Source organism: Brachyhypopomus gauderio, chromosome 15, assembly GCF_052324685.1.
Source record: "Brachyhypopomus gauderio isolate BG-103 chromosome 15, BGAUD_0.2, whole genome shotgun sequence".
NCBI classification, from domain to species: domain Eukaryota; kingdom Metazoa; phylum Chordata; class Actinopteri; order Gymnotiformes; family Hypopomidae; genus Brachyhypopomus; species Brachyhypopomus gauderio.
This window is the reverse complement of record NC_135225.1, coordinates 9,479,606-9,506,679: the sequence shown is the minus strand read 5'-3', so window position 1 is coordinate 9,506,679 and position 27,074 is coordinate 9,479,606. Positions and strand designations below refer to the sequence as shown.

Genomic DNA, 27,074 nt, shown 5'->3' with positions numbered 1-27,074 from the left:
TTTATTTGCAATCTTTATTTTTAATAATTACACGCATTTAAGACAAAAATATTCGTGAGAAATGAAGAGATACGAAACGCACTCGCACATTCACAAGAAAGAGCTTAATGCCAATCCTGTCTTTTATATTTCACTGCATGTGTCTCTTAAAGGATTGTAATCCCTGACTTGATCTGTCCGCCGTTGGATAACAGACTTTAAAGGTTTCGTTTAGCTACAACAATGATGATTACTACATGCTAAATGTTTCCTTTATCAGTGATCTGTAGCTTGATAGGTCTGAGCGCTTCGCTTTCCAATTAAGTCTTTATCTTGGGCGCTTTGAAGCCCCTGATCCCGTCTGAAAATCTGCCTTCGCAAGAGGTCGCCCTGAAAGTCGCCTCCGGGGGCGCGTACTTCCTCGCCTCAGCGTGACAAATTGGGAACTTGAATTGGAGCAACCCCCCCACGGCCAAAAACAAACAAACAAACAAAATCCCTACATAAAAAGAAAAATACGTAATAGTTCAACACACCAAGCAAAGCAAATAACACTGCCCTGTATTACTAAGTGAGAAGAACGTATTCTAAAATTTTAGAGTAATTTAGAGCACAATAAACATTTTTTTCCCAAGGAGAATAGCCTATATTGTTACAGTGTATGTGGCATGTGTAGTGATAATCAAAGTGCCAAGATAGCCTTTTATGCAATTAAGCCATGACTGTTTACAGATCTCTGAATTTATGTCATGGTGATTTACAAACTCCTTTCACTACATTAACACAGGGGAAATTTTAAGGTGTAAGATGACTCTTCAGTTGCTTGTTTAGAAAATGGAAAATGCACAGAAACCTTGAAATGCACATTATTCTCTTGAAGAAAAGAAAAAGCAAATCACACAAATTGAGAAGGGGGGGGAGGAGCGCAGATTCAAGCCATGCTAGGACAGTAACACCAGCGTGAGGCCCCAACGTACTCGCACTGAGGAGCGAGGAGAGCTGTGAGAAGAAGGTGGTTCTGCTGAAGCAGTCGTAGATCATCCAACACCCAGAACCTACTCACACACCACTCAACTCACAGCGCCTTACGAAAAAACCAGAGCACATTTCCCCCAGTGTCCAGTTACTATAAGCCACTGTCCAACTCCCATGAGACAATGTGCATGTAAGAGTCCTCAGGTCCTCCCTGGATCCTGCCCCTGGTTCCTGCCCCTGGTTCCTGCCCCTGGCCGAGCTGCCCCTGGTTCCTGCCCCTGGTTCCTGCCCCTGGCCGAGCTGCATGGCCTCACTGGAAGGAGGCCTTCACCCTGCGCAGGGTCTCCTGGATTCGGCGCGTGTGCCTCTCGGCAGTGGGCTGCAGGAAGTTGGCGTGGTTGTCGGCGGCAAGGGCGGTCACGTCACACCTGCCCAGGTGCGTCACGCGGGCCTGCAGGTACGCCTGCAGCTCCGGATCAGGAGAGTACGTGTACACGTGCTCCTGGAACGCCTGCACCTGACTTATCACACGCGCTATACTCCTGCAGAGGAGAGACGGAGAGGGGTGGGGGCGTAAGCAACGAGAGAGAGAGAGAGAGAGAGAGAGAGAGGGAGAGAAAGATTGAGAGAAATGAAGATACAGAAAGAAAGAGAATGCATGTGGACAGAGGGAAAGTGTTGGTAAGAGGGAGAATGGAGCAGTGTGAAGCAGATGTTAATTAAACAAAGGGCAAAGCTTAGCAAAGAAATAACCATCAGTGAGTGGAAATAAAGCAGATGTTACTATGCATCTCAGTACTTTAGCTCAACTTCCCATCCGCTGAGCATGTGAGTGTGTGTGTGGAGATTCCTGGAGACAGCTCGGGTGTACAACAACTATCTGTGTGTCCGCTGCTCACCGTGCCCACACTGACCCTGGCATCTGCCAACAACACCCAGTCCCTCGGGTACCTGGCACAAACCCATAGCCCCAAGCACACTGACGCCACTGGTACACCATCTGGTTGTAGACACACACACACACACACACACACACACACTCCTACACACACTCCATAGGCACGTGGTGCTCACAATCATGCACGCACCCACAACCTGATTGGACACAGCAGGGTGTGCAGCCACCAGCTGTGTCATTACCGCTGGCTCCGTCTCTCCATGACCTCTGACCTCTGCAGATGTCCGCCAGCATGCGTGCGCATGAGCAGGCTTGTTTGCCTTACGAGATGTAATATCGAGAATACTTCGAACTGTGTGTGTGTGTGTGTGTGTGTGTGTGTGTGTGTGTGTGTGTCTGCTGCAATGATGACTGAAACTTGGAAGCTATACTTTGCTGCGGTGCCCTGGGCGACTGCTGATGCATCTACCCTGATCTACCAGCCTGTGCTAACGCTGTGCCAGGGCAACACACAGCGCGTTCACTAACCACAGTCCACCAGTTGGGGAGCTGCTGTAGTTATTTGACTGTGGCCGTGTGGAAGTCAGAACGCAGTGACCCACCTCAGCTTGGTCCACTTGTATGCGCCACTGGTCAGCGTGAAGGCTCCTATCTCCATCTGCTGGACATGCATGGCCAGGGTGCGGGCGTCCGGCAGCGTGGGCTGCTCTCTTCTCCCGCCCTCCATCAGACACAGGCTGTCACTCTTCAGAAACACCTGAAACAAGCACACCAGCCAGCCTAATCCTGGAGATCTACTACCCCGGGGCAGTTCGGACCGGGTGGTTCTGCTCTTAGGGTTATAGAGCGTAAGTAATAATCTTGATTGCTGCAGCTGATGAAAGTGTTCAGCTCTCTCTCTCTCTCTCTCTCTCTCTCTCTCTCTCACCTGAACTGCTCTGAGCTCCTCAAGAACCTCCAACATCTTGGTTGACAGCTGCTTCCAAGCCTGCAAGTGCAAGAATCAAAGACTGTCACCTAATAGCACAAACAATAACCACAGTGTGTGCAGACACAGAGGATGGGAAACATGGGTGAGCTCAGCAGGAGCAATAAAAATCATTTATGTTTGTCACTGAGAATGCAAATCTTTCTCACAGAACTGAATAAAAATATCACCCTGTATATTGTTGTGGAGTCTTTCAGTAAAACGGCTCGGTAGTGATGTGTAAATTCACTCTACAATCTGATATTTTTAAAGAAATATTAAAGTCAGGTTCAGAATTGTACTCTATTTGCCTATTTAAACAGGAGGGATGTCTGGGTTGAGATATTCCCCCTTTTCAGAACAACAGAGACTTGTGCGCAGGCGTACCGGTAACTGTCTGACAATCACGTTCTCAAGGCCTCCAAGAATCTGCATGGCTGTGGCAAAGTTCCTTGTTTCATAACAGTGCTTAGCAATCGAGAGAAACTTGGTAAGCAAAGATGTCTGAACCTAAAAGAAGACAAAGCACAATTTGTACAGCAGGAAAAGGAGCAGGTGTTTGTGAGGAGAGGCAAACGCTGCAGACGTTGCACTGAGCTGCACTTAGACTGTAAAGAAAAAACACCCTTTTCAATAAGAATATTTTTGTCAAAATATCTAAAAACAGTACTCACATCTAAAACGAACATTTACATATCAGAACTGTGCACACCCACGTCAAATTTGGAGTTATTTTTTAGGGTTACACAAAAAAAAGTGTAAATACTGGCACATTTCACATTTCATTTATTAATTTATTAATTATTAGTATCATTACTTGTTTTTGTTTTGAAGCAGTCCATAAAGAATGCAGGCTTAAAGCTTATTTGAAAAATGACCTTCACAGAGTCTGCGATGACAATCTCAGCGGAGATCCAGTTGGTTACACTTTCTGCATATTCGATCATGTGCTGCAGAGGTCCGTCTTGTCCTGGCTCTGCACCCACAAAAAGAGTGCTGCCCTCTAGTGGCAGGGAATCAGACAACGCACATCTGGCCAACATAAAAATTGGGACAGTAAATGACTCACTCATACAGTAGGAAGTCCAAAGTGATCAAAAATCACATGGCTAATACACTTTCACTGTTTAAAGGAGAAAGCATTCATTTTTATCACCATAATATACCAATCAATAATTATGTTGAATATAGAGGGGGGGCAGTCATGGTCCTGTGGTAGGGAACTGGTCTTGTGACCAGTTGTCGGTTCGATTCCCAAGCCTGAGGCTATGACTGAGGTGCCCTTGAGCAAGGCACTTAACCCCTACATGATGGGGTTAGGGCTGCCCACCGCTCTGGGCACGTGTGATCCACAGCCCCCTAGTAATCACTAGTGTGTGTGTGTGTGTGTGTGTGTGTGTTCTAACTGCACAGATTGGTAAATGCGGAGGACAAATTTCGATTGCTGTGAAAAATCACAATTGACAAATATGGCACATTTACATTTTCATTTCAGAATGTGGAGACTCACTTGGAGAAGTTCACTGATTTCTCTCGAACCCCCTGTGCTCTTGAGTTCAGGAAATGGACAGGATGACAATTTTGAAAGATTTCCTGAAAGGGGGACAAAACAACTGTGAATGAGAACAGAGGGCAGTAGGATGACACATGAGACACGAGAGGTGTATTTCTCTCAGTACATGGGAAAAAAAAAAGATTGTGTGAAAAAGCAGAGAGGTGATTTGTCTCCCTCTAGAGGCCGATTTAATGAACAACAACACAATTGCCAGTGCATACTCAAGGGCAAATAAAACAGAGAACACATGGGAAAAGGTTGTTGGTGGATAAAGACCAGAGAAGCAGAACAGGGCAGGAGAATGACAAGGGAGTGTAACGGGCTGCAGACGCAGAGCACTGAGGGGTGTGTGGGGCAGGTGGGCACAGCGGCAGGGCAACCTGCTGGAGCAGCGTCAGCTGCTGGGCGGTGTGCAGCGGGGCGGTGTGCAGCGGGGCGGTGTGTAGTGGGGAGGTGTGTAGTGGGGCGTGCTCCATCTGGCTGAAGGCCACTCTCTGCTGAGTGCGCACAGCTGGGCCGCTGTAGCAGGGCTGGGGTAGCAGCGCGCTGATGGAGTGATGGGCCTTCTCCTTAGGCTGACCCAGCTGGGACTCTACAGCACACGCCACACGCCAAGGGAAACTCTGTTGGGTCAGCACACGCATGCGCACACACACACGCATGCGCACACACACACACGCATGCGCACGCGCACACACACACACGCACGCACACACACACACACACACACACACACACACACACACACACACACACACGCACACACACGCATGCGCGCACACACACACACACACACACGCACGCACACACACACACACACACACACACACACACACACACACACACACACACACACACACACACACACAATTTATCTACAGTTTCTTAGTGTGAACAGTGCTGATACTAATTACAGTAATTACAATGGTTGCCTCTCATATGTGTGTGTGGGTGTAGGGGGAGGGGGTTAATTAATAATGTGATTAAAATGTTTAATTAATATTTAATTAATTAAAAAAATTATGGCACTTGCTTCTGTTCACATCAAGCATTTCTATCACATGGCATTATATTGAATTCAAAGTCACTGTGGACAATGAGGACAAACCCATCGTGCTGACCTTCCTGGCAGTGTCTTCAGTGGAATCATTCCTGCATAAGGAACGAACTGATTGGACGCCGCCATCCTCCCAACTGCTGATTGGACTTCCACCAAGACATGCCAGCCCACAGTCCCACCTTCTCTGGGGAGTGTTTTGAAGCATAGAAAGTAGATTCTCTCCTCGACTGTCTACAGGAGCCACCTGAGTATAAAATGGAGCCACCCGAGTATAAAACACATAATTCGGGTTCAAAGGGCTATTGGTAATTCTAGTTTCTCTTTACCTTTGGCTAGGTTGGGTCACCTAGGCACAATCGTGTTTTCTTACCTTAGATGTGAGGAAAACATCGAGGCTTTCGTGGAGGCGGGACTTGGATGGGAAATCCACCCACTGACAGTCTCCTATCCAGCACTGCAGCAGGTCTAATGTGCGACGGAACACCTTCGCACTGTCTGTAGACGGGTCGCTGCTTCCTCTGAGGAGTTGTGAAAATGCATCATTGCGATCAGAACACACTCTAGTACTGTTCACACTCTAGTACTGTTCACACTCTAGTATTGTTCACACCGTAGCATTTCTAGTGTTGTTGGCGCTGCGTGGTACTTACTCTACTGAGCCATCAAATTTGTCCATTAAAAACTGGAGGACTTCCTCAGGAGTACAGAAGTAGCGATATGTGTAGAAGAACTGCTGGATGTATCCGTCCAAAAAGGCGTGTCTGCCGGTGGACAGGAAACGTAACGAGAGTTAGATCATAGGTATCACATGGTAGTCATAGGTATCACATGTTCCATTACAAATGAATGAATGAAGGAATTAATTAAAGGAATGAAACACTGAGCTCATAACATCATGGCTGTGTAAAATTATATTGTGTTTGACCTGGCATAAAGATAAGCCATAAGGCCTTTTGGCGTTCCAGCCACTAGGGGGCAGCAGTCGCTCTTTCTGTGTTGCTCACACACCAGGCTCAGGATGGCTGGATCTTCATCGGATGGGAGTTCTATAGCAGAAGCCCCAGAAGCAGCCAGAGAAGGTAGAAGTGAGAGGGCCAAGCCCCACTGATCCACAGACAGCACCTGACAGCAACCACAGGCAGGCTTAGCCAACACTGCACACTCCACCATCCACTTTAACACACAGAGCAGATCTTAAAGCATGTCGAACATTATGGTAGATCAGTGGGTAAAACACTAAACGTACTACATGTTCCACCTCATGATTTGATTCACGAAACCAGAATGAAAAATAGACTAAATAGGTTACACATAGTTAGGCTAATTAGGTTAAATCCAGTTATACCATCGCTTGGAAATTGAGGATATTTACACACTAGATGTAATCGAGTAGGTCATTTACTAGATTTTCTACACTCTCAACATTATAATGATCATTTAGTTCAGTAGATTATAATGATAATTGAGTTCAACTACACTATACAAGTTGCTGTTTAAAGAACAAACTTTTAGGAGATGAGAAAATCTTGTTTTCCACCATTTAAACTGTGTAATACTACTCATAGCTGTTTATAAGTAAAGTATTTATTTGCTGAATTGCAACAGGTCTACATGGCACACAGGAGAGCACTATGTTTTTAGTGTATGTACGGAAGTGCAAGGCAGGGTCTAGACAGGTTTAATTTGCTAAAGGAGCTGTTGAGCGATATTGCATTACTGAGTCAGCAGCGAAACGTCCACAGTCAGAGCCCAGGAACAATAACCCCATGTCTGCTTTTACTTTTGGGCAGGGTTGTGGCTCAGTGGCTAACCGGTCTATTCTGTACCTTAACTGTAAAGTTCATTTGATTCTGACGTGGCCTCTCTGCAATGCAGATGAGTTGAACAGTAGAATAAATGCTAAATTTTGTTAGTTCATTTTAAGACCAAATACCCAGAAGGACTGACAGAAACAAAAGCAGTACCACTGGGTCTTGGACCACCAATTTCCTAGTTGTTAGTCCAGAATTCTAATCAATACGTTGCAAAAACACACACACCTGGAGATACTTCCTCACACATTTAAGGAATTCTACTTTTGCTCTCAGCTCCTCAAACTGCTCCTTCACTTTGTACAACATTGTCTTTGCTTCGGTACCTGCAGGAGTACCAGACGTAAGAAAACGCAAAAGAACAGCAACATTAACATCAGAATTCAGCGATCTGCCTGAGACGCTGGAATAAACAATGGCTTTCTGAGAAGCACACCTTTATTGTTCCGCTGTTGGTGAATTAGCTTGTGGTAGAAATTTCTGGTCTTCTTTAGATTCCTGCTTTCAATCAACAGCTGCTGCTGAACTTCCTGTGGGAAACCACATGTCAAAGATATTAACTCACCAGACATGGCTGACCAGACCATTTACTGAGGTTAGCACAAAAATAGTGCCATCATAAAAATCTTAATCAAAGCCCCAGATCCAGAATAACCCTGAAATAATAGTTACATGTTCATCAGGGCAGTTTCAGTTGCCCTTATGTGTGACTGCATTGCTCACTATGGTAACAGAGGTTGATGGTTAGTGCTTTGAAGTAGAAGGTGTGTGCAGAGGTCAGTTTAGCCCCTGTCATCCAGTAGAGGTCTTACTGCCTGAGCGATCGGCCATGTCTACCTCGCTCCATAACCATCAAAGCACTCGCACTAAACCAGCCCGGCAAATTCTGTCACTCTGCCCACGATACTGGTTAGCGTGTATCTGACCACATTTTTGCAACAGATAAATTATGAACATTTCTAAAATGTACAAATGACTAAAGGAGTGACTAGAGGTTCCTGGAGCTAATCATTATTTCTATTGTCTTATTATATTAAACATACCTGGTAAAATACTGGGTCTAAGAAAGGTGGCTCCTTTTAGTACAGTTAGCATAAGCAAATATTAACAAATAAAGATTAGGACACACTCAGGAGACAAGAATTTCACCATAACGATTTCACTGTGCATTCCAAAGCAACACGACAGTCATATCCAAAAAGAAGCAAAGAGATACAGATATACAAAGTGTAAGTGTGCAGGAGTGAGAGTAAAGGCTCTGAAGACGTGATACCTGTGACTTCTCCTCCAGGCTCGGTGAGTCACTGTGGCTGCCTAGTTTGTGAGCATACTCCACCACTTCCTGACTAAAGCAGCCGTGTCCGTACAGGGCCAGGGCCCACGCGGGGCCGAGGAGGGGCCCCTGGCAGCCCGAGCAGCAGTGCAGAGGCCTCTCTGAGACGAGGGAGTAGGAGTCCTCCATTTCTGCGTCGGAGCAATCGGGGGTGAGCTGACTCTCTCCGCTCTCCTCCAGGTCAGAGCTCTGGCAAAGAGCCTCAGCCCCACACAGGGACTTGTCGGCGCCCCCTGCTGGCGTCTCGCCGCTCTTTCTCTTTGGTCTGGCTTCACTCATGTCTAAAATATGAACAGGGGGAGGGCTGGTTAAGTATGCTGAAGGGACTCTGCTAAAGGGACTCTGTATAACTGTGCAGGTGTTTTTAAAGTGTTTAACTGTGTGTCCAGTGGTGTGCTTGTGTGTGATGAAAGGACTGTTTTTTGTTTGTGGTGAGCATGAGAAAGAGAAAGAAGGAGAAAGAAAGTGAAAGAAAGATTGAGAAAGAGTGCGTATGGGGTGAGGGGGCAGTAGCAGGAAAAAAGGTCACTTTCCTGAGTGTTTGGTTCCCTGGCAACTCCGTGTAAGGCAGAAGCATCAAGACCTCACTGTGTGTGTTTGGCAGTAGTGAATACACTTCACTCTTTAGAAGGCCATTCAGTAGAATATCCCTGTGTTTTATTCTACAATCAATGCAAATTACACTGATCCAAATATGTAAAATAAGTTTGCAGGGGAGATGCAGAATGTTTCCTATTTAAGCACCAGTCATGGGAGTTTTCATAATGGGCCTTATAATCATAATGGGCCTTATAATCATAATGGGCCTGTCGTACCTGTGCTGTCATGTTGATGCTTCTCGTCCGATCCGTGCTGGGTCCCTTCCCACATGCTCCTGGTCTCAACTTCTGCCTCACCACCTCCTCCTCTTCCTCCTCCTCCTCCTCCTCCCCCTCCTCCCTCCTCAGTCGCTCTGTGACCTCGGATGTCCTCCGTCTCTCCTTGGTTTAATTCTGGAGCTGCTGTGGGTTCTGTGGGAGGACCTGAAGGAGGACCTGAAGGAGGACCTGAAGGAGGACCACGGCACACGTTTGCGTTGTGGTCGAGCCGGCGGCCATTCCTGCTCCCGCTCTCCTGTCCTCCCCCCTCACGGCCCCCGGCATCCGGCAGTGATCTCTGTGCCCTTTCTGCAGGCTTTGATGGAGGCTGTTCACCAAAAGCTCTGTGTGTGTGTGTGTGTGTGTGTGTGTGTGTGTGTGTGTGAGAGAGAGAGAGAGAGAGAGAGAGAGAGAGAGAGGGAGAGAGAGACAGACAGAGAGAAAGAAAGGGAGAGAGAAGAGAGAAAAAGAGAGATGGAGAGACAACAGAAACATAAAGAGATGAAAAACAACAAAAACACAGATATAGTGAAAACAGAGCTAGCTCTCACAATGTTAACATCACATACAGAAAACAGTCCTGCTCAGTCGGTTCTGATAATGAGAGCACGGCTACTCCTAACGACTGAGGAAAAAAACAGCAACAAAATTTTACAGTGAACTTATTGGAAAAACACGAGCAACGTCATCAATGACTGAAAATGCCAAACTTTGTATAGCTTTAACATTTCTACTATATAAACCACACTAAAACAACAGATTAAGACCATTAAAAAAATCTAAGCAAAAATCAGACCATAAAAAAGAAGAAAAACAACCCGTTTGTGCAGTACACTATATTCAATACACAGCAACACCCAGTGAAAATACGGCACAAGCGATCACTGCACATACCAGACCAATGAGCATGTCCTGTGAGTTCTCCTTGTGTATTCCTTAAGTGCCTGGCAGACCCTGTGAATCACTCTATAGCTGCGGAGAGACCCAGTGAGTGTCCAGACTTGTGAGCCTCCCTCCCCATCAGTGCATCATCTGAGCAGAGGAGGGCCGGAGGGTCATGTGACTCGGCCGGGAGAAAGGGCTGTTTGTGTGCGTCTGACCTCCATAACCACACGGCCTCCTTGCCTCTGTTTCTCACTCATATGACCTCTCTGGATGCCCCCCGACAGAGCTGCCTGACAGCCAGAGGTGTTGGAAGAGCTGCCTAGTACACGGTGTCCACGCCCCCCCATTCAATCACGCCCCCTTGTGGCCACATCTGGCTCCTCTAGGGGGCCTTGCCGGTCCTCTGCTGGAAGGCACCCAAGGGTTCTCGGCGAGAGCCCCAATGCCAGGGCCCTTCACGCCAGGCTGTTGCCATAGGGACCGATCAGCCCGGCCAATGGCTGGGTGAAAGGCTTTTCGAAATGCTTCTTGTATGAATGTTGATATTGAGAGGAATGGGTCAGTGGGGGGCTGGTGTTTTAAGTGTGTATTGTGGTCTTGTTGGAGACATTAAAATTCAAAGCTCGCCATTTTAGGCTGCTCTGACTTCCCTTCTGAACTAAACCCAGTGTGGGGATGGTAAGTTGACTTCTGCTCCTTGCCCAGGTGGGTTTATAGATGGGCCACATTATTCTACCACGTCAACACCTGTGATATACGGCCTTGTAGCAAAATGGGAGCTTCCACTATTACAATTAAGAGAGACATATCCAAAGGGTGAAATGTGACTCGGAATACAAGAGCAGGCTGTGCACTATAGGGATCTCTTACAGCTTGGCCACAGGTTTAAAAGGTACTCACGGGTAAAAAGAGTTGACCAAGCAGTGCAGCAGTCCTAGCAGGTCTGAATCCCAGTGCAGGACGCTGAACTTCTCCACTACTGCTCTGCTGAAGGTCTCAAAATGCAGGCTCCTTAAAGATAGGATGTACTCGCCTACAAGCAGAGAGAATGAGAATTACCCATCTGCCTGGAACAAGGCACAAGGGAGCCTTGAAAGTTTGTCTACTCTCTTAATCCCCTTTGCTTTTCAATTCCCCAAAATCCAATAAAGAGATTTCCAAAAGCAAAATGAGAAAATCTGCAGTAGCTTCAATTTACAAGCGTAGCGCCTTTTTGGTGATGGGGTGTTTCTAACTTAATTAAAGTAATTGATTAATTAAGAGGCTATAATTTAATTAACTAGACACATAACCTGCATATTCTGAAGATCAGCAAACATTTAACTACTTTTTCCCCTAAAGGCACTAAAAAGAAGAGCACGCTAAACTTTAATGTCCTTTAGGTATTTAAAACAACAATTTTCTTCTATTACCAAATTAATCAGCATTATTTCTTTGTAAGTGGAGCCCATACTGGAAATTACAACCCAAACGTACCCATGGCTAGATCCTCCACTCCATTCTCCAAATAACCGTCAAAGGCGAACTCTTCTCTGACCAGCCCAATGACTTGTGTCAGAATGGGATCTCTCTGGCCTGAGGTGACACTTGATTTGTGGCCGAGCTGGGGCGGCTCTGTGGGGGTCCTATTTGGTATGTTAACTTTCCTCTTTTTGTGATAAGAGGATGTGCCGTGATTTTCACACTCCCCGTTCTGGGTAACACAAGACAGATCACGATCCACATTTTGATTCATTGAGTCATTCTCTGCACTACATGGCGAGCTAAGATCCAGGCCAGTGATTGGCTGAGAAGCAGCCAGCTGTACAGGAAACAGGGTCAGGCGTCCTGTTTCAGGGTCTTGCTGCAGCAGGAAATTGTTGCAGGCACCAGAAGCACATGAGAAGTTGGAGCAGATTGGTGTTAGATGGCTATTCACCTCCTGACATTCTGCGTGAGGTGTGGGGAAGGGTGGGGGGGGTAACAGAACATGAGTCCTGGATGTGGAGGGCTCGGTCCGCTTCACCCTCTCCTCTCTCACTCTGATTGCAGTCCTTTTTGTGCGGTACTGCTTCCATAGCCAGGTCCGTATTGCTGATTAAATCTACACCTGTGATTCTTTAACACAGAGGGCAGAACAGGGTGGGAATCACAGAATAAAATAATTAGATCCATAAAATTGACCATTTATACATCAATAGATCTTAGAGTATAAAATTATACCTGTACTACATTCTCTTCAATACTTTATAACATCATCATAGGTTAGTATGACATGAGTCATTTAGGCTTGCGTGTATTAAGACATTGATGGATATTAAGAACTACTATTAACTTTAGCTGATCTGGTTCTACTAGATATGAATTAGCCAGCCACCTTGTAGTAGGATCAGTAAGTGGCTGATCCTGGTGTCCTGGCTGTTCCTGTGCCAGTACTATGGGGGTAAAGTGTGTGGCTGAGGAGGTGAAGGCCTTGGGCAGTTTGCTCATGCGTGGGGCTGGGTTGCTCCGGGGTACGGGGCCGGTTACAGGGGCCAACCTCACATCACTGGCCAAGGGTATAAAACCTGTAAACGTAACTAGAAATGTGACACCCTGATAAATTCAAGACTGACATCAAACCAAAATGGAAAAACCAAGAGGTCTAAAGTTTAAAACTTATATAAAGAAATAAATGAATAAAATGTAAACATGAAAAATAACACTTCAAGATAATAAATAAATAAAAAACATTCAGGTGCACATGTTAGGCGGTATCTACACCTGTTCCTGGAGATCTACTGGCCTGCAAGGTTTCAACCCTATAACACACCTAATATAACACACTAACTAGACCAGGGCATTAGAAGCTTCTGAATGTTGATCAGGGTTGGGACTATTCTTAGTAGGTGGTGAAGATCTATAGCAGGGCAGGTGGTTGAAACTAAATCCTGGTGAGGAGTTTTGCTTTCTGAACCTGGACTAATAATCTTGCTAAAGACAAGTAAACAGGGCACTGAGCTATAATCAGCAGGAAAGGTTCATGTCTCAGCCCGAACATCAAGTGTAACATTCGTACCTGACTTCCTGCCTGGTAGACTGCTTCTGAACGAGCAGTCTGGATGGCTTTCTGATTCTTTAATTTTACTGGATGCCTGAAAAACCACAAGACTGTGATCTAAACCGCAGCTGGTATAGAGATAAAATCCAGTCAAAATGAGCATCATGCACAATGATGATAATACTTACATAAAATAAGACATATGGGTGAAGTGTGAAAGGAGATGGGGCAGAGAGTTAAATCACCCACATGGTAGACATGACATTTATTATATTCATTATATTTATAGACATTAGACATGATTAATATTTGTTATGAACACCCACCCACTCACTCACTCATCCACTTATCAAATCAAAATCAAATCAAATATTTTTGTATAGCGCTTTTCAGGGCCGGAGTGGGCCACTTTTTCAGCCCGGGAGTTTCATGCCCAAATCCGGCCCAAAATTATTTTTCCCTCCCAATCGGCCCAAACTACAGATTGACATGAGCCGGCCCATCGGGAATCCTCCCGAATCTCCCGATTAGCCACTCCGTCTCTGGCGCTTTTCTAGTGGTGGACAGTAACGAAGTAAATGTAATTCGTTACTGTACTCAGGGGCGCAGATGGCACTGGGGACGGGGGGGACATGTCCCCTCCAGATTTATATTGACCCCATCCGAAATCTAGCATCTACAAGCATAAACGTATATATTGTACAGCTTGGTCCCCCTCACTTCAGAATTTCCATCTGCGCCCATGACTGTACTTAGGTAACATTTCCATGTATTTGTACTTTACTCAAGTACTTTTATTTTGTAAGACTTTATACTTTTACTTCACTACATTTCAAAGCGAAACTTTTCACTTTTCACTTCGTTACATTTACAGAAACATCTCGTTCCTTTTTTTATTTTTAAATCAACGCTTAATAAAATACCGACAGGTCAAAGTGTACCGTGTCACAGACTAGAACCAATCAGCGCTCAGTAAGAGATTAAGAGAGGATCTGACATGGCTGCAACAGATGTCTTCCCCCAACACCCCTGGCCTTATTTAGCCCAATTGTTTGAATTCCTCGAAAAGAAAAATGATTCGTATTCCTTCAAGTGTCTCCTCTGCATTCCGAAGAACACATCGCTGTGATCATTTATGAACTCGCCGTCAAACTTGAAAAAACACATCGAGGTAAGTTCGCCATTAGATGAGTACTACCAACAGGGTGGTTTATATACCCCGGTTAATTATATCACATTGAAATACACTACATTTAACAGATGCTTTTATCCAAAGCAATGTGCTAGTACCCAAATTGCAATCTGTGGAGATGCTAAGCGCCAGTTTAACACAGGAGACACCCATATCAAACGTTAAAGCCGGGGACACATACACGCGAATTTGGCCAAGCGAAGCGAACTTCGCAATTCATTCCTATGAGGGAGGCGAAGGCAAACAAATATGAGCGAAGCGAAGTTAAATTATTATTAATATTATATTAATTATTCGGCCAAGTTTAATATTATGAGTTCAGTTGGTTGGGCTGCACACAGTTCTAGTTCTAGGTGCTAAGCTTCCCTGTCCCGCCATGTGTTGGACAACGTATAACCTCTTCATATACTGTATCGCCTCTTCAAAACTTAGGTAATGTTTCATCAAATGTAATGTTTATAGTGAATGATTTATCAGTTGTGTTTTTATTGATTTTCATCAGCTGTGATGGTGTTTATTTGTTATTCGTTTTCTGACATAATGAAACTTGAATGAATGCTTTTTGTGTTGTTGCTTCAAAAGCACTTGGTCTTACTTAAATATAATATAGTTTTGAGGATTTTGTGTTTGCTAGGCAAATGTAAGGCACTGTTTCGTTGTTCACTTGTTGATCGAGTAGGCGTAGGGGTTTTGATGTGACGCTAAGAAAAAAAAGTTTTTACTTTTAATAAAAAGGCAGATACTTTTGTACTTTTACTCAAGTAAAAAAATTAGGTGAATACTTTTACTTGAGTAATATTCAATGCAAGGTAACTGTACTTTTACTCAAGTACATAATTGCTGTACTTCGTCCACCACTGCGCTTTTCACAACACATGTTGTCACAAAGCAGCTTTACACTTATCCACTCATCCTCTCACCCACTCACTCCCTCACCTACCCACTCACTCCCTCACCTACCCACCCACCCACCCACCCACTCCTTCACCCACCCACCCACCCACCCACTCCTTCATCGGTCTGAATGTACCTTATGAATTCTGCAGATCAGCTGCGTCCACACAGACTCAGCACTGGTACCCTGACGGGACAGGTAGTCACGACAACTCTGAGACAGCATAGTGGAGAGAGGGAGAAATTGATAATCTGCTCTTACTGCTGTGCTGACTCTGCTCGTAACACAACACTCATGCCTGCATTACACACAGATATATTTGAATAAACAACTCAGTTGCTTAATAGTTGAAGAGCTTCCCAGTAAGTTTAAAATCCTGCAGAGTTTAGCCACAGGCTAGTACCTTTTTCGCCATAACAATGGTGGGCCTTTCAATCGGCGTTCTCTTGGCCATCTCCAGGAGAAGCCTCTTGAGCTTTCTCGGCATAGCCAGCTTCTGATTCGGGGACAGATGGAACTTGGCTGTGGCCCACAGGATAGCTGCCACTCCATATACGCAGGCCTAGACAGCAAGAAAGAACACAGTTGGCTTTCAAAGCTCAAACGCTCCTTTTTATAGAAAAACGCTGCGTGAACTGAAAGTGACAATTCACTATAAAAATAGTGGTTACCATTTGGTCTAACCTTTTCAGTTACAATACCGTGTTCCTGGAATTCAGGAGCTACATAAAAGGCATCGTAGGAACCTACAAAGAATAACGATAACAGACAATAGCAATGGAGCACAAGTCAAAAAAAGAAACATTAAAACCAGATGGTGTTGCAGTATTCAGTGTGCTTTATAAATTAGTGCAGAATGCTGGGGTAACATGATTCCAATATGAGTTCTTTCTGTGCCTGTACCTGTTTCTGTAGTAGTAGTAACTGTGCTTCAGCTAGTCAGTATTTAACTCATGTTCATGTAGTGTTTGTGGGTTGGTTTGTTCATGCTCTGAATGTCTATACGCGTTACAGGGGCCGTGGATCTCCGTTCATCGGTGAGTGCTGAACATGGTGTTGGGAATAGCAGTACCTGTATTTTTAGGATGGAGGAACAGCAACTCTCCCTCACAGCCCACGTAGACGGAGTCGAGGCACAGGTACGCTTTCAAAACACAACACACACAGGGATGCACTCTGAGACACAACAAATGACTCATCTTCTACTTGATTTTTACTAATTCAAAATTAAATATTCAGACCAGAATCTGGGAGAGTATCTCTTCCCAAAATAGAACACAGGCCTAATGCTGTGGAATAAGAGAACAGGCGAGGACCTTCAGCAAGAAATATTTGTTGATGTTTGTTGTGACAATTCAGCGATTATTAGCCCAGCAGTCAGCAGTGGTCAGCAGTGTTCTTGGCTGTGTCAGACAGCCCTGGACTGCCACCAATTGGCATGTGAAGCAAGAACACTGCACTGGATTCTGTCTCCATTTCAATGCTGTCCAGATGACTTAACTGATCATGACAAATACAGCGCTCCCTTCATTATTAGGGTCACATACCGCAAAGGTGTACCTAATAGCTGAACATACATTTTACAGCCATGGTTGACACCTGTGCTACACCCTGATGTCTGTCGACCTACTCTACCAGAGCTCTGTACTGTATGCATGCTGTGATAACCTTTACTGGCACTCATTAGCTTGCTAAATGACTATGCATTTAAACTCTAAAACCGCTTTACAAAGACTTTCAAATGCAACGTAATTATGTATGCATTCGTATACAGTATACAAAAATCTAATCATCTGCCCTGTTAGAAAATAGATAGTTAATGAAAGAGGTCACTATAAACTTGGCCCAAAGTGTGCAGACAAAGACAAGTTACCATCAGTCAGTAAACGTGTGAGCTTGAGCAGGTAGAACTGACCGAGGAAGGACTGGTAGCCGTTGTTACAAGTAGATGTGGCAAAACCTGCAATTCAGGCTACAGCTTTTTGAAATGGCTTCCAAATATCTATTAAAGAAGGACAATCTAAATGCAACATCACTGCTACTTACATTTGTAAATAAGATCTACCGCCAAAATGAATATTTTCTTTAAACAATTGTACCTTAAGTGTAGTATGGATTCTTCCTGCATCTTAGTATCAAGTTGGTGTTTGTTTATTGGTCTTCTCTGCTCAGCTTTGCCTTGGGACACAAACACGGGGGACACTACATGCACTGTCCTTGTACCTGCGTTCCCTGTACTAACCTGGGAAGTCAGTGTAGGTCTGGAGTGTGGCCAGGCAGGTGTAGCACAGTGCCCACAGCTCTTTGATGGACAGCGGCCGAAAACAGAAGGAGAGGAGCTCCCGCAGAGAGATCCACTGGAAATGAAAGCCAACAGAGAGTCATCCAATAGCGGGACAGGAAAGTGCTCGGCCCAAAAACCGACCCCCACCAGGGGAACCTAGTCCTTACCTCGTCCTGAGATTCTTCATTCAGGCACAGCATGCTTTTGGTCATGTGGTTACAGCACAGGGCACTCGACTCCGTTGCCTCCCTGACGTCTGCGGAGGGGATGGGGGTTTCGTCTCCGGCAGCCCATCTCTGACCCGTGTCATCCCGGCCTGGGTCGCCGCTTGCATGTGGAGGGGTGGAGTTTTGAATTCGGCTGGAAGATTCCGGTTGCTGGCCGAAAACCTCGAAGTTTCCGTCTGGTTCCGGGCCCTGTGGGGGTTTCCTGGGTGAGCCTTTCAGCATCCTTTCTTCCCAGTGCATCACCACCACGCTCTCCTCTCCTCCAATCTCCGACAGGTCCGTCACCATCCTGCTCATGTCCGTGCGTGACGGAGGTGAGAAGGCCGGGGGGTTGTTGGAGTCGGGGACAGAACAGGAGCGGTTGAGGGCGCTCCGGGCCCTCCCTGACCTCTGCTCTGGGCACCTCCTTCGGATGGGGGAGCCGCTCTGTGACTGGCACGATGAACCATCATCTCTGAGTAAGGCTGAACCTCCGGAATACTCATCCACACTCCCAGACCGGAAGGAGCCATTACACACACAGCGTCTTTGTTTCATCAGAAAGTCCTCTTCCTCATAAGAATCAGATGAATGATGTCTACTTATGTGCTGGTCGCCCGTACGATTCTCAACAGAGTTTGCCCTTGACCCTCGGAATTCCAAAAACTGATGACGTGATTTTTCCCATTCGTCTGTAAACAAAAAGAAACTCTATAATTGGACTCCCCGTTAAGATAGCTGTAGATGAATTACAGTCTAAGAGAAGGGGACTTCCAAACCTTGGAAAGCTGAGACGGAGACGGATTCTATCGACAACACTCTTCGTCCAATGGCGGAGAGCGTTCGACAAACTGCCGTGGATGACGTGTCCATGAGCTTGACGCTTGCCTGAGCGAGGATGTCCTGTTGAGAGTGAGAAAGTGACATTCCATGTGATAATGTTAAACGGAGGAGTGAAGTAACACATTTTCTGCAGCAAATTAGAAGACAACCCTCTCTGAACATACATATATATTTCTCAGACCTTTTATGGGCTTTATTCAGGTACAGAGGTGTTTAACACGTCTTCAACAAACCAGCTGTGCTAGGCCCAACTCTGCACTCTGTTTGCATCTTAGAATTATATTCTAACAGTTATTAGTCTTAGTCCTTTTTTGTCAGCCTACACTACTATTAATCTTTCTTTCCTTCTTTTTTCAATCATTCTTCTTTATCTCAGTTTTTACTCTTTTTTCCGGGTGGTTCTGACATGCTATTCCATGAGTCAGCCAGAGCCTCAATTGGAGATAAGAAGCAATTGACGTGTATATTGCCAGTTGGTGTCAGCAGTGCTTCTTTGCATGATCACAAACTGACCTCCAGACCTTCTAAGGAACAGAGGAGTCTTTCAGTAAAGTATTAACAAAACCACCCGTCTGCCTCAGCTCCCAGCAGAGCCCCATCATACAGCGGCTGCCACATCAGGAAGACCAGATGAAGTCAAAAACAGTCCAGATTTGTGTCTGTAGTGCAGTGCACCGGCAGTAACGTGTTCATGGAGAATAAAATTGAACATTTTACCAGTGCTCCATAATATGCATGAACACTTCTAGAGTCTAGAATTCTTTCATTTTGTAACAAAGGAACTCTTGCATAATTGTGCCTTGGCCTCATCTTTAAACCCTGTTTGCTCAGTAAAATCTTTGAAGTTTGATATAATATGGGCATTTCTACCTAAAAGTTTCAAGCGTAAACCCTCCTAGCTCTACCACTGAGCCGTGCATGTCATGAAGGCACTACATCATTTTTGAAAGTACAATTTCAAAGGAGCAGGGATCCCTTTACATCAAATTTGGTCCATTGAACCAAATACAGTATGTACTCTATTTTCTTAATGATGACAAAATCAAGTTTTACTGGGTTTTACTGGATTACTGCTCTACTGGAATCTTTTATTAATTGTAGAATCCTTTTTGGAAGCTATTTTTAAATGTTAAATTGCCGGTTGCAAACAAATTTTGAAAATTGTCTTCTCTTAGTCTCTTTAGCTTTCTGTTCATCTGAACCTATTCTGCTCCTGTTTTTTCTCTTTACACAAAATGAATTTCACAAAACTCTCAATCGGAACAGAAAAAATATCACCTGGGGGCGGGGCCTATTCTCCGGCTTCTCCTCTTGCATTTGTTCAAGTAATGTCTTGGTGTCAACCCCCAACTCAAACAACTCAACCCCCAACTCAACCAACTCAGGCTCCACAACATAACTTAGTGCAGCTGAGAGAGTGGAGCCAAGAGAAAACACATGTCCCTAAATCAGGACAGGAAAAGACAGAGAGAGACAGGCATAGAGAGACAGACGGAGAGAAACGGAGGGAGAGAAAGAGAGATGAGAAACAGCTCAGCAAAACTTTCACACCACATACCAAACAGGTTAATCTATTATCAAAAAGCAGAGACTGTAAAGGACAGCATTAACAATTAAGGCTCCTTATCTGAGATTACAGCACGGAGAAACACATCTCTCCCTCAACCACAGGTAATCTTGCAGCAGTAATCTAACAACCTGTCAATTCATTGAATCACTGTGTAGATAAAGTGACGTGCCAGATCCTGAAGTGTGAATCTTAGCTGTGTGTGCATCCAGCTGGAGCGCCTACGTGTTATGTTGTTTTGGTTGTGTCACCATGCTGTTCCTCAGGCCAACAAACAGTCAGCACAGATAAATACAGATGAAAGGGAAGAGCAGCCTCATTCTGCTGCGTGGGGCAGGGGAGCGTTTAGCACCTGTGGCTGCCCATGCACTCGTAGTCTAGGATAGTCAATGAATCCTTAATCACACCTACATTTCCATTATGCATAACATGGTAGCCATCACCCGAGAGCCAGGATGTCATAAATGAACATTGTTCCATGGCATGAGATCCATTTTCTTTCGTCCACATAATTATGGGAAAAGATGCTCTTTGGATTTGGTAAAAACTGATATTTGTATTCATCTTAGTTAAGGAGAGAAACCTTTGCCCTTTAAGGAAATGATGAATTAAGGGGCAACTGGTACTCCACCCAAGATGACAACCACAAATGGCCCTGATCTTTTAGTTATACCAATAAACTGTATGGCATCGATGCATCGAAGAAATCAAGTGCCTCATGTTCATTTATTGATTTTCCAATCCATGTTTTTGCATGCATTATATGATAATGTACGACATTTAGGTCCATGCAACTAATGTCGATCATCAAGCTTGAATGAAGAGAACAGTCATTTTATTCAGACAGAAATTTTAATATTAATCAGAATGCAGCTATGAATAAACATTTGGTCAGACAATATGATCTAGTGCACCCTGTCCTAACGCTTGTGGAAAAGCATGCAAACGCCGACACCTGGCAACCCTGCAAACACACAGAAGACCTCCAGTGCAGCAGTTCACCTCAAACGTGTTCCCAGTCCTGTCGAGCTCCGGCGGCACGAAACAGCCATCCGGGTCGTCTGTCAACACAGGAATCTGATAAATAAAGCTAAAACAAAGCAGATACAGCATAAACGGAACAAAAAGACCCGGCCTCCTAAAGTACCCGTCTATTGAGGTGGCCTGGCAGGTCTGCAGGGACCTTGCTGCTTAATCACATTCCTTTCAGCAGTAATCCAGAAGAGGTGAGCACTAGCTGCTTCAAGTAGGCCACAGATACTGAGCCATTCCCGTCTCCCCTCGGCTGGTGTCCACTTATATAGGCCAGGCTTTTGCTTTTACACATATAGCTGCTGTCTTCCAGTCTGAACGGGGTCCACAGGCGCACAGCAGGGGCACTTCGTCAATATCACCATTAATTTGAGTGTATTTACCAAGGCGCTTTCTTCAGTGTGTTACTGATGAAGCATGGTGTTTTGGGCCAGGAACAGTTCCTTCTTCACCATACTTCTCCACCTCATTTCATTACTCTGTTATAGGTAAATCCTTATACATCTCTACAGGTTTCCTGCATCGTAGCACTCATGCTGACTGTTTATTGAAACCCCATTTGATGCATAGTGCAAAAGTTTGGTGACATTTAAAACCATTGATTTTTCAGCATGTATATGAGTTTCAGATCTATACCGTGCCACCACTCTCCCTGAACTCTGAGTTCCTCAGCGTGATCCTCAAGATATAACCTGAGCAGATCTGTTCCTACCCTAATCTAACACACCATGTTCTAACAACTACCTGTTCCTGAAAACCCTGATTGCTTTGATGGGGTGTGTTAGATTCAGGTTAGAACTACACTCCGGGTAGAAGATCATCAGAAGGAGTGCTAGACATTTAGACAAAACAGGCACAGGCACTTCACACGCGTGGCCAGGCTATAAACAGCTATTGACAGCTGAAATGGAGCTACGAATGAAAAAAATGAGTCATTTTTATACAGCCTTTCAAAGTGCAGTTTAAAACTGAAGCCCTTGTCACAGTTATTGCTGCTCCTAGTTTTCTTATAAGTGGCTCCTGGCTTTGTAAAGAGCACTTGCCACTTTGGAAATCAATTTAGAAGCAGCCTAACTTCTGGCGATTAAAGCGAGGCGGCTAACAGCAGCACGGAGCCCCTGAGCTCGCGTTAGGAGGCCAGCGCATGTACACAGCAGGACGTGTGCAGAGTGAGTCACACTCACCACTTAGGAGCTCCATGAAGCTCACGTTGCCGTGCGCGTTGAAGGCCAGGGTGTCCGGCGTGATGCAGAGTGTGTGGAAGAGCGGAGAATGTGAGATGCTCTGCAGTGAGTATACACACTCCACACACACCGCCCACACCTCCTGCTCAGACAGACAGCGGTCTCTCAGGCACAGGATATCCGCCAGAGACACGTTCTCCTGTGGGGGGAATGAATGAGAACCCACAGTTGTTCTTAGCTGGAAGGTGAGTGCATGGCCTCAAAAGGGTCTTCAAATAATACAAGTGTGTATGACCCAGGACTGCATGGAACCTTAACCTCCAACCCCTACACAACCCATATCTTACGAGATCTTTGAGCATAATCTGAATTTGCTTAATGGTAAAATCCATATTTTAATATCCATAAATCCAAATCCATCCATGAACATGCGCTGTATTAAACCAGTTTAAAAGAAGAACTAAACTGAGCAGCATTTTGGTTCAAAGTTCAGCAGCTTGAACTGAAACCCACTTTACATACAGGCTACTTTTAACTAAGCAGGAACCTTCATCTCAACTCTGTTTCCCTAGATACACTCTGAAAATAAAGCCAGCTATGTGATGATGTCACATACTATGAAAGATCGGTTGATTTTTCAACAGTCATTCTTTGTGTAACTGATATCGAATGGAAACAACTGTCCATTCCAAGAGTTTGTGGTCTGAAGATGGAGCTCTCTTGATGCTTTCCAGTGTACTGCATGTTTACATCTGCACACATGTGCGTCTGTGCAACTCGCACTCTCAGGGTGAGTGAGGCAGACCCAGAAAAAATGAAGAATTAGACACACAGAGCAGGAACGTGCTGCTTGATGCAGCACTGCAAGTGCAGCCCATAAATAGGCAAACTCCCACTAGAACAGTGCAGAGAAACCCTCTATCTTTCCCTCTCCCCCCCCCTCCCTCTCTCTCTCTCTCTCGCTCTCTCTCGCTCTCTCTCTCTCTCTCCCTCTCTCTTCCTGTAAGTTAAACATTATGGCCTACATAAGGTTCCCTCTCCTCCTGGCCTTGCATAGTTTTAATTGTATTTCGTATATCTTTTCGTTTACTGCTCTGGGATCAGTTCTTTATTCTCAAATCCATTATTCTACGAAGAGTGCTCAAAGGGACACAACACTGCAAAGGTGCTACACATGGGCTTCTTCATGTTTGAATACCAGCTGTGCCGTGTGCCTTCTGTTGTCCCTAAGGAGCAAACAGTTAACATATAGACAGCTCACAATGTGCTAGCCATTTACATGCTGGTATAGTCACAATACAGTTGAGGGTTCAGCATGTAAAAAAGACATCAGTCTTAATCAGACTAGCACTCTTAATCTCCAAAATTAAAAATGACATGCGACATGAGTCAACTAATAAAACATTTTAAAAGAGTAAAACCACCTAAAGATTTTATCTGTATGAATATAAATAATAATGAATGATATCAGAAGTGGATGAGAGAAGATCTCCACAAATGTTATCAAGTGACACTAGGCAGCAGAGGGGATGGGTATCACACCCAACCCCAGGACTGGCAGACATGTCAGTAGGAAAGGGCCCTACACAACGTGATACAATTGGTTTCCTATGAGGCCTTATTTATGAGATTGCTCTTAATGTGTGAGTCATGCCACATTTATAGCTCAAGCCAAGTATCACCATGAGCCTATGTAATATTTTCCCCAATGTATGCAGGCATAGCTATCAATCTACTGCAGCTCCGTAGTAATATAGAAATAGTGATAATAATTATTGCTATTATTATTATTATTATTAGATTTCTGTCACTGAAATGTGGAGTTAACACTGCTTAGCTAATTCAGACACGCAAAAAATAATGACATCAAAAATCAGCTGATGAGCAGCTGTAGAACTCCTTTAAAGTTTGCCGCTCGGTTTTCTAAAAAGCAATTTCTGTCAAAGCAGGCAACCGGCGAAATAACGTCTTTAACGACTTTACGTCTTATAGAATGACGCCAGTCGTAGTTTTATAGTAGTAGAAGGGATGACCGACATCCTCTCCAGGGTTTATTGGGATTAAAACGTCCTCACCTCGTCCTCAAGCAGTGGAGGTAGATGATCAACTTCATAACGCTCTTCGTCCTCTTCATCCTCCGCACCACCCAGCGTTACTACACCAGTCGTAAAGGTCCCCATTCGTCCTTAACTTGAAGGTATATGAAACATAAAACGGATCTCGAGAAATTTGTTAGGAGCTGCTCATTGATTCAACAGCAGCGGCGCATCTTTCTCTCGTTTTTCCTGGCAACCCACTCGGAAACGAGGCTTTAAGAAATATGACGCGTTCCCCCCAAAAGGACACGACTTTTCAGCACAATCCGCGTCTGTCTGCCAAAATCATGCAGCATTGCACGGCCCGTTGGTACTGAAACACGCAGACAGATCTGGCGATGGGTCTAAAGTGAAGGAATTGTCAAGCTATTTCCCTGACTTGCTGTCAGTAACCGATGGCAGCGAGGGAGTTTGCTAACTATGGTGTCATGGCAACGACCAGCGCACCTTCACACACACGCAACACTAGACATCACCCACATGAGGAACAGCAACACTCCCCCCTCCACGCAGTGCATAGAGAAACACTCATTTGGGGAATAAATGCAGAATTACCGATGCCCCTCAAACACCGCGCAGCGACAACAAGCATTTTACGTCATTAGACCGCATGGACGTCAATGCAACTAAGCAATCATGTAGGCAGCGTTAGGATCGCCCAGCCTGCAGCTCGCTGCGCGCGCGCTGTGTTTAGAGGCGCTCCTGGACGCGCGCGACTCTGACGGCTGCAGCCTACGCGTGTCATAAGGCTACAGGAGATGTGCAATTAACACAGGGCGCGGGCATCAGCTGTGATTAAGCTGTCGTTACGGGATCAGTTCGTCCCCCTCATAAAATTACAGCCTTTCCTCTGTGGTTTTTGTTCGTCTGCAAGACGTAATAGAAGTATGAGTGACTGGATTTCTCAATCATTTTGGCTCTCGAGACTTTGTAGTGACTTTGAATAGTGGAGTGTGGCACGTGCGTCATATCAAACGAACATAAGCAAGCCTACTTTGAAACGTGTAGTTTAAATATACCGTCGATTAACGCCTTAAAGGCCACGCTTAATATATTAATTTTAACTATTATGAGGGACTATATTACTATTCAGTTACTATGGTGGATTATTCTGTAACTACTCAAAATAATGTACTGTACAAGGTATGCAGTTACAAGAGTGAGGAGTGAGAGTCCACCGTCCACCGACAGGTCCATGGAGTTTAAACCGTTAATAAATAGTAACAGTACAGTGCAATGGATTAAAATGAGACGAGCAAGTGGTCTAGAACTCATATGGACTGTTAAGCAGCACTGTGAGTTTCCTGGCTGGTAGAGGCTCCAGTAGGAGCCTACAGACAACCGTGTGTCTCTAGCAGAACAGTGAATTACCTCAGCCAGCTAATTTTTCACAGAGTTAAGCCAACAACATTAAGCCAGCACATAAGCGGGTAGTGATTAACTATACTGGGGCGCTGCCTTGGAAAATCAAAGCCAAAAGGCAATGTTCATATGATCTGGACTCACGAGCAGGTTTTGGGACTTTTAAGGGCTTAACTGCTATAACCACACAGTTATGTCTTAGACAAGAACATAAAACTATAAAGATTTTAATTATTAAATACATTTTTAATCATTTAAAAAACATTATAGACATGGCTGAAAACCAAGCCATGTTTTGAAACCTTCTTTTACTACAGCAACCATGAAAGCCATGGAGAGAAATACAGTTTGTCCTTGTTGTTTTTGACCTGCTCATCTTCCAGCCTGAAGCTTAGGTTTGGTTCTTCTACTACTCTGACCAACCAGGGGAAATAGCGAACAGCTAGTGGCTCTAGGGCTGAGTGGAGAGTCATCCAGGCACGACCCTGGGTTAACAGTTTGCCCTTGGCAAATGAAATGTTGGAATAATTCAAATGTAGCACTATGTATGATGTAATTAAAGTACATGACAGCTACAGGAATGTAAGCTAATTACCTGCATGTACTTAACCCTGAGGCACTTTTTAAAGACACGCACAAATGACTAATTATGCAAATAAAAATCTATGCAAATTGTGCATTAGAAAAAGATTGAGACAGATATGATATCATGCATCTTATCACATAAGCTTACACATAGGTTCAATAGTCAAAGCAATTGTGATTACTACACTTTTACAATTTCCTAAACAGGTGAGTTGAAATTCTAGAGCTGAGACTAGTTTGTCCAGGAAGACATTGCATTCGATTATATCATTCTCTCCCACACAAACACTCCCTTAGACAGTGACTCACCTTGACAGCACAATTTCTTTCTCAGTAACCGGTGTTGTCTAGGTGAAACATCGTTGACATGGAGGACAGTGGCTCCTGTAGACGCTCACCTAGCCCCAGGGTATAGTGGAATGTTATAGACGGGCCAGATCCATCTGTTAGGTTGCATTTTCTGAAAGGACATGGGCTGAAGTAGGAGTG

At 44.8% G+C, this 27,074-nt stretch overlaps 1 protein-coding gene and 1 long non-coding RNA gene across 6 annotated transcripts in view; one reads left to right on the top strand and one right to left on the bottom strand.

Annotated features, from left to right (window-relative positions):
• Window positions 1–27,074, bottom strand: kndc1 (kinase non-catalytic C-lobe domain containing 1). Of its 5 annotated transcripts, XM_076975217.1 has the most exons (30): window positions 24,618–25,312; window positions 22,543–22,741; window positions 21,329–21,387; window positions 20,038–20,202; window positions 18,696–18,819; window positions 17,878–18,608; window positions 17,669–17,783; window positions 16,499–16,570; window positions 16,111–16,172; window positions 15,830–15,988; window positions 15,562–15,639; window positions 13,358–13,433; window positions 12,635–12,866; window positions 11,797–12,353; window positions 11,221–11,353; window positions 9,394–9,779; window positions 8,519–8,859; window positions 7,682–7,775; window positions 7,474–7,571; window positions 6,360–6,556; window positions 6,085–6,195; window positions 5,805–5,952; window positions 5,496–5,678; window positions 4,755–4,997; window positions 4,330–4,412; window positions 3,698–3,851; window positions 3,207–3,329; window positions 2,781–2,840; window positions 2,455–2,609; window positions 1–1,496 (listed from the first exon to the last, which is right to left on the bottom strand). In XM_076975217.1, the coding sequence occupies exons 1-30, from the start codon at window positions 24,720–24,722 to the stop codon at window positions 1,265–1,267; spliced, it is 5,475 nt and encodes a 1,824-aa protein (XP_076831332.1). In that variant the 5' UTR covers window positions 24,723–25,312; the 3' UTR covers window positions 1–1,264. The 5 variants fall into 5 exon arrangements, 4 of the variants coding, with proteins under 4 accessions (XP_076831332.1, XP_076831329.1, XP_076831330.1 ...); XM_076975214.1 differs by lacking the exons at window positions 1–1,496; window positions 2,455–2,609; window positions 2,781–2,840; ... (11 more) ...; window positions 9,394–9,779; window positions 11,221–11,353 and adding an exon at window positions 26,895–27,074 and having other exon boundaries at window positions 12,086–12,417; window positions 12,677–12,866; window positions 24,618–24,732; XR_013121399.1 differs by lacking the exons at window positions 1–1,496; window positions 2,455–2,609; window positions 2,781–2,840; ... (18 more) ...; window positions 16,111–16,172; window positions 16,499–16,570 and adding an exon at window positions 16,634–17,428 and having other exon boundaries at window positions 17,526–17,783; window positions 24,618–25,338.
• LOC143476845 (uncharacterized) overlaps window positions 14,332–27,074 on the top strand; it is a 65,460-nt gene continuing 52,717 nt past the window's right edge. Inside the window, exons 1-2 of the long non-coding RNA XR_013121400.1 lie at window positions 14,332–14,510; window positions 16,441–16,565. This is a non-coding gene — a long non-coding RNA (uncharacterized LOC143476845). The remainder of the gene's footprint in view (window positions 14,511–16,440; window positions 16,566–27,074) is intronic.

What these genes read in the sequence shown, in the direction of transcription:
- kndc1 (XM_076975217.1), bottom strand. Translation starts at nt 24,722, where the DNA reads ATGGGGACCTTTACGACTGGTGTAGTAACGCTGGGTGGTGCGGAGGAT. An exon ending in CTCCGTCTCAGCTTTCCAAG is followed by an intron (nt 18,609 to 18,695) that starts GTTTGGAAGTCC and finishes TTTTGTTTACAG; the next exon opens with ACGAATGGGAAAAATCACGT. An exon ending in ATGAAGAATCTCAGGACGAG is followed by an intron (nt 17,784 to 17,877) that starts GTAAGGACTAGG and finishes TTTCATTTCCAG; the next exon opens with TGGATCTCTCTGCGGGAGCT.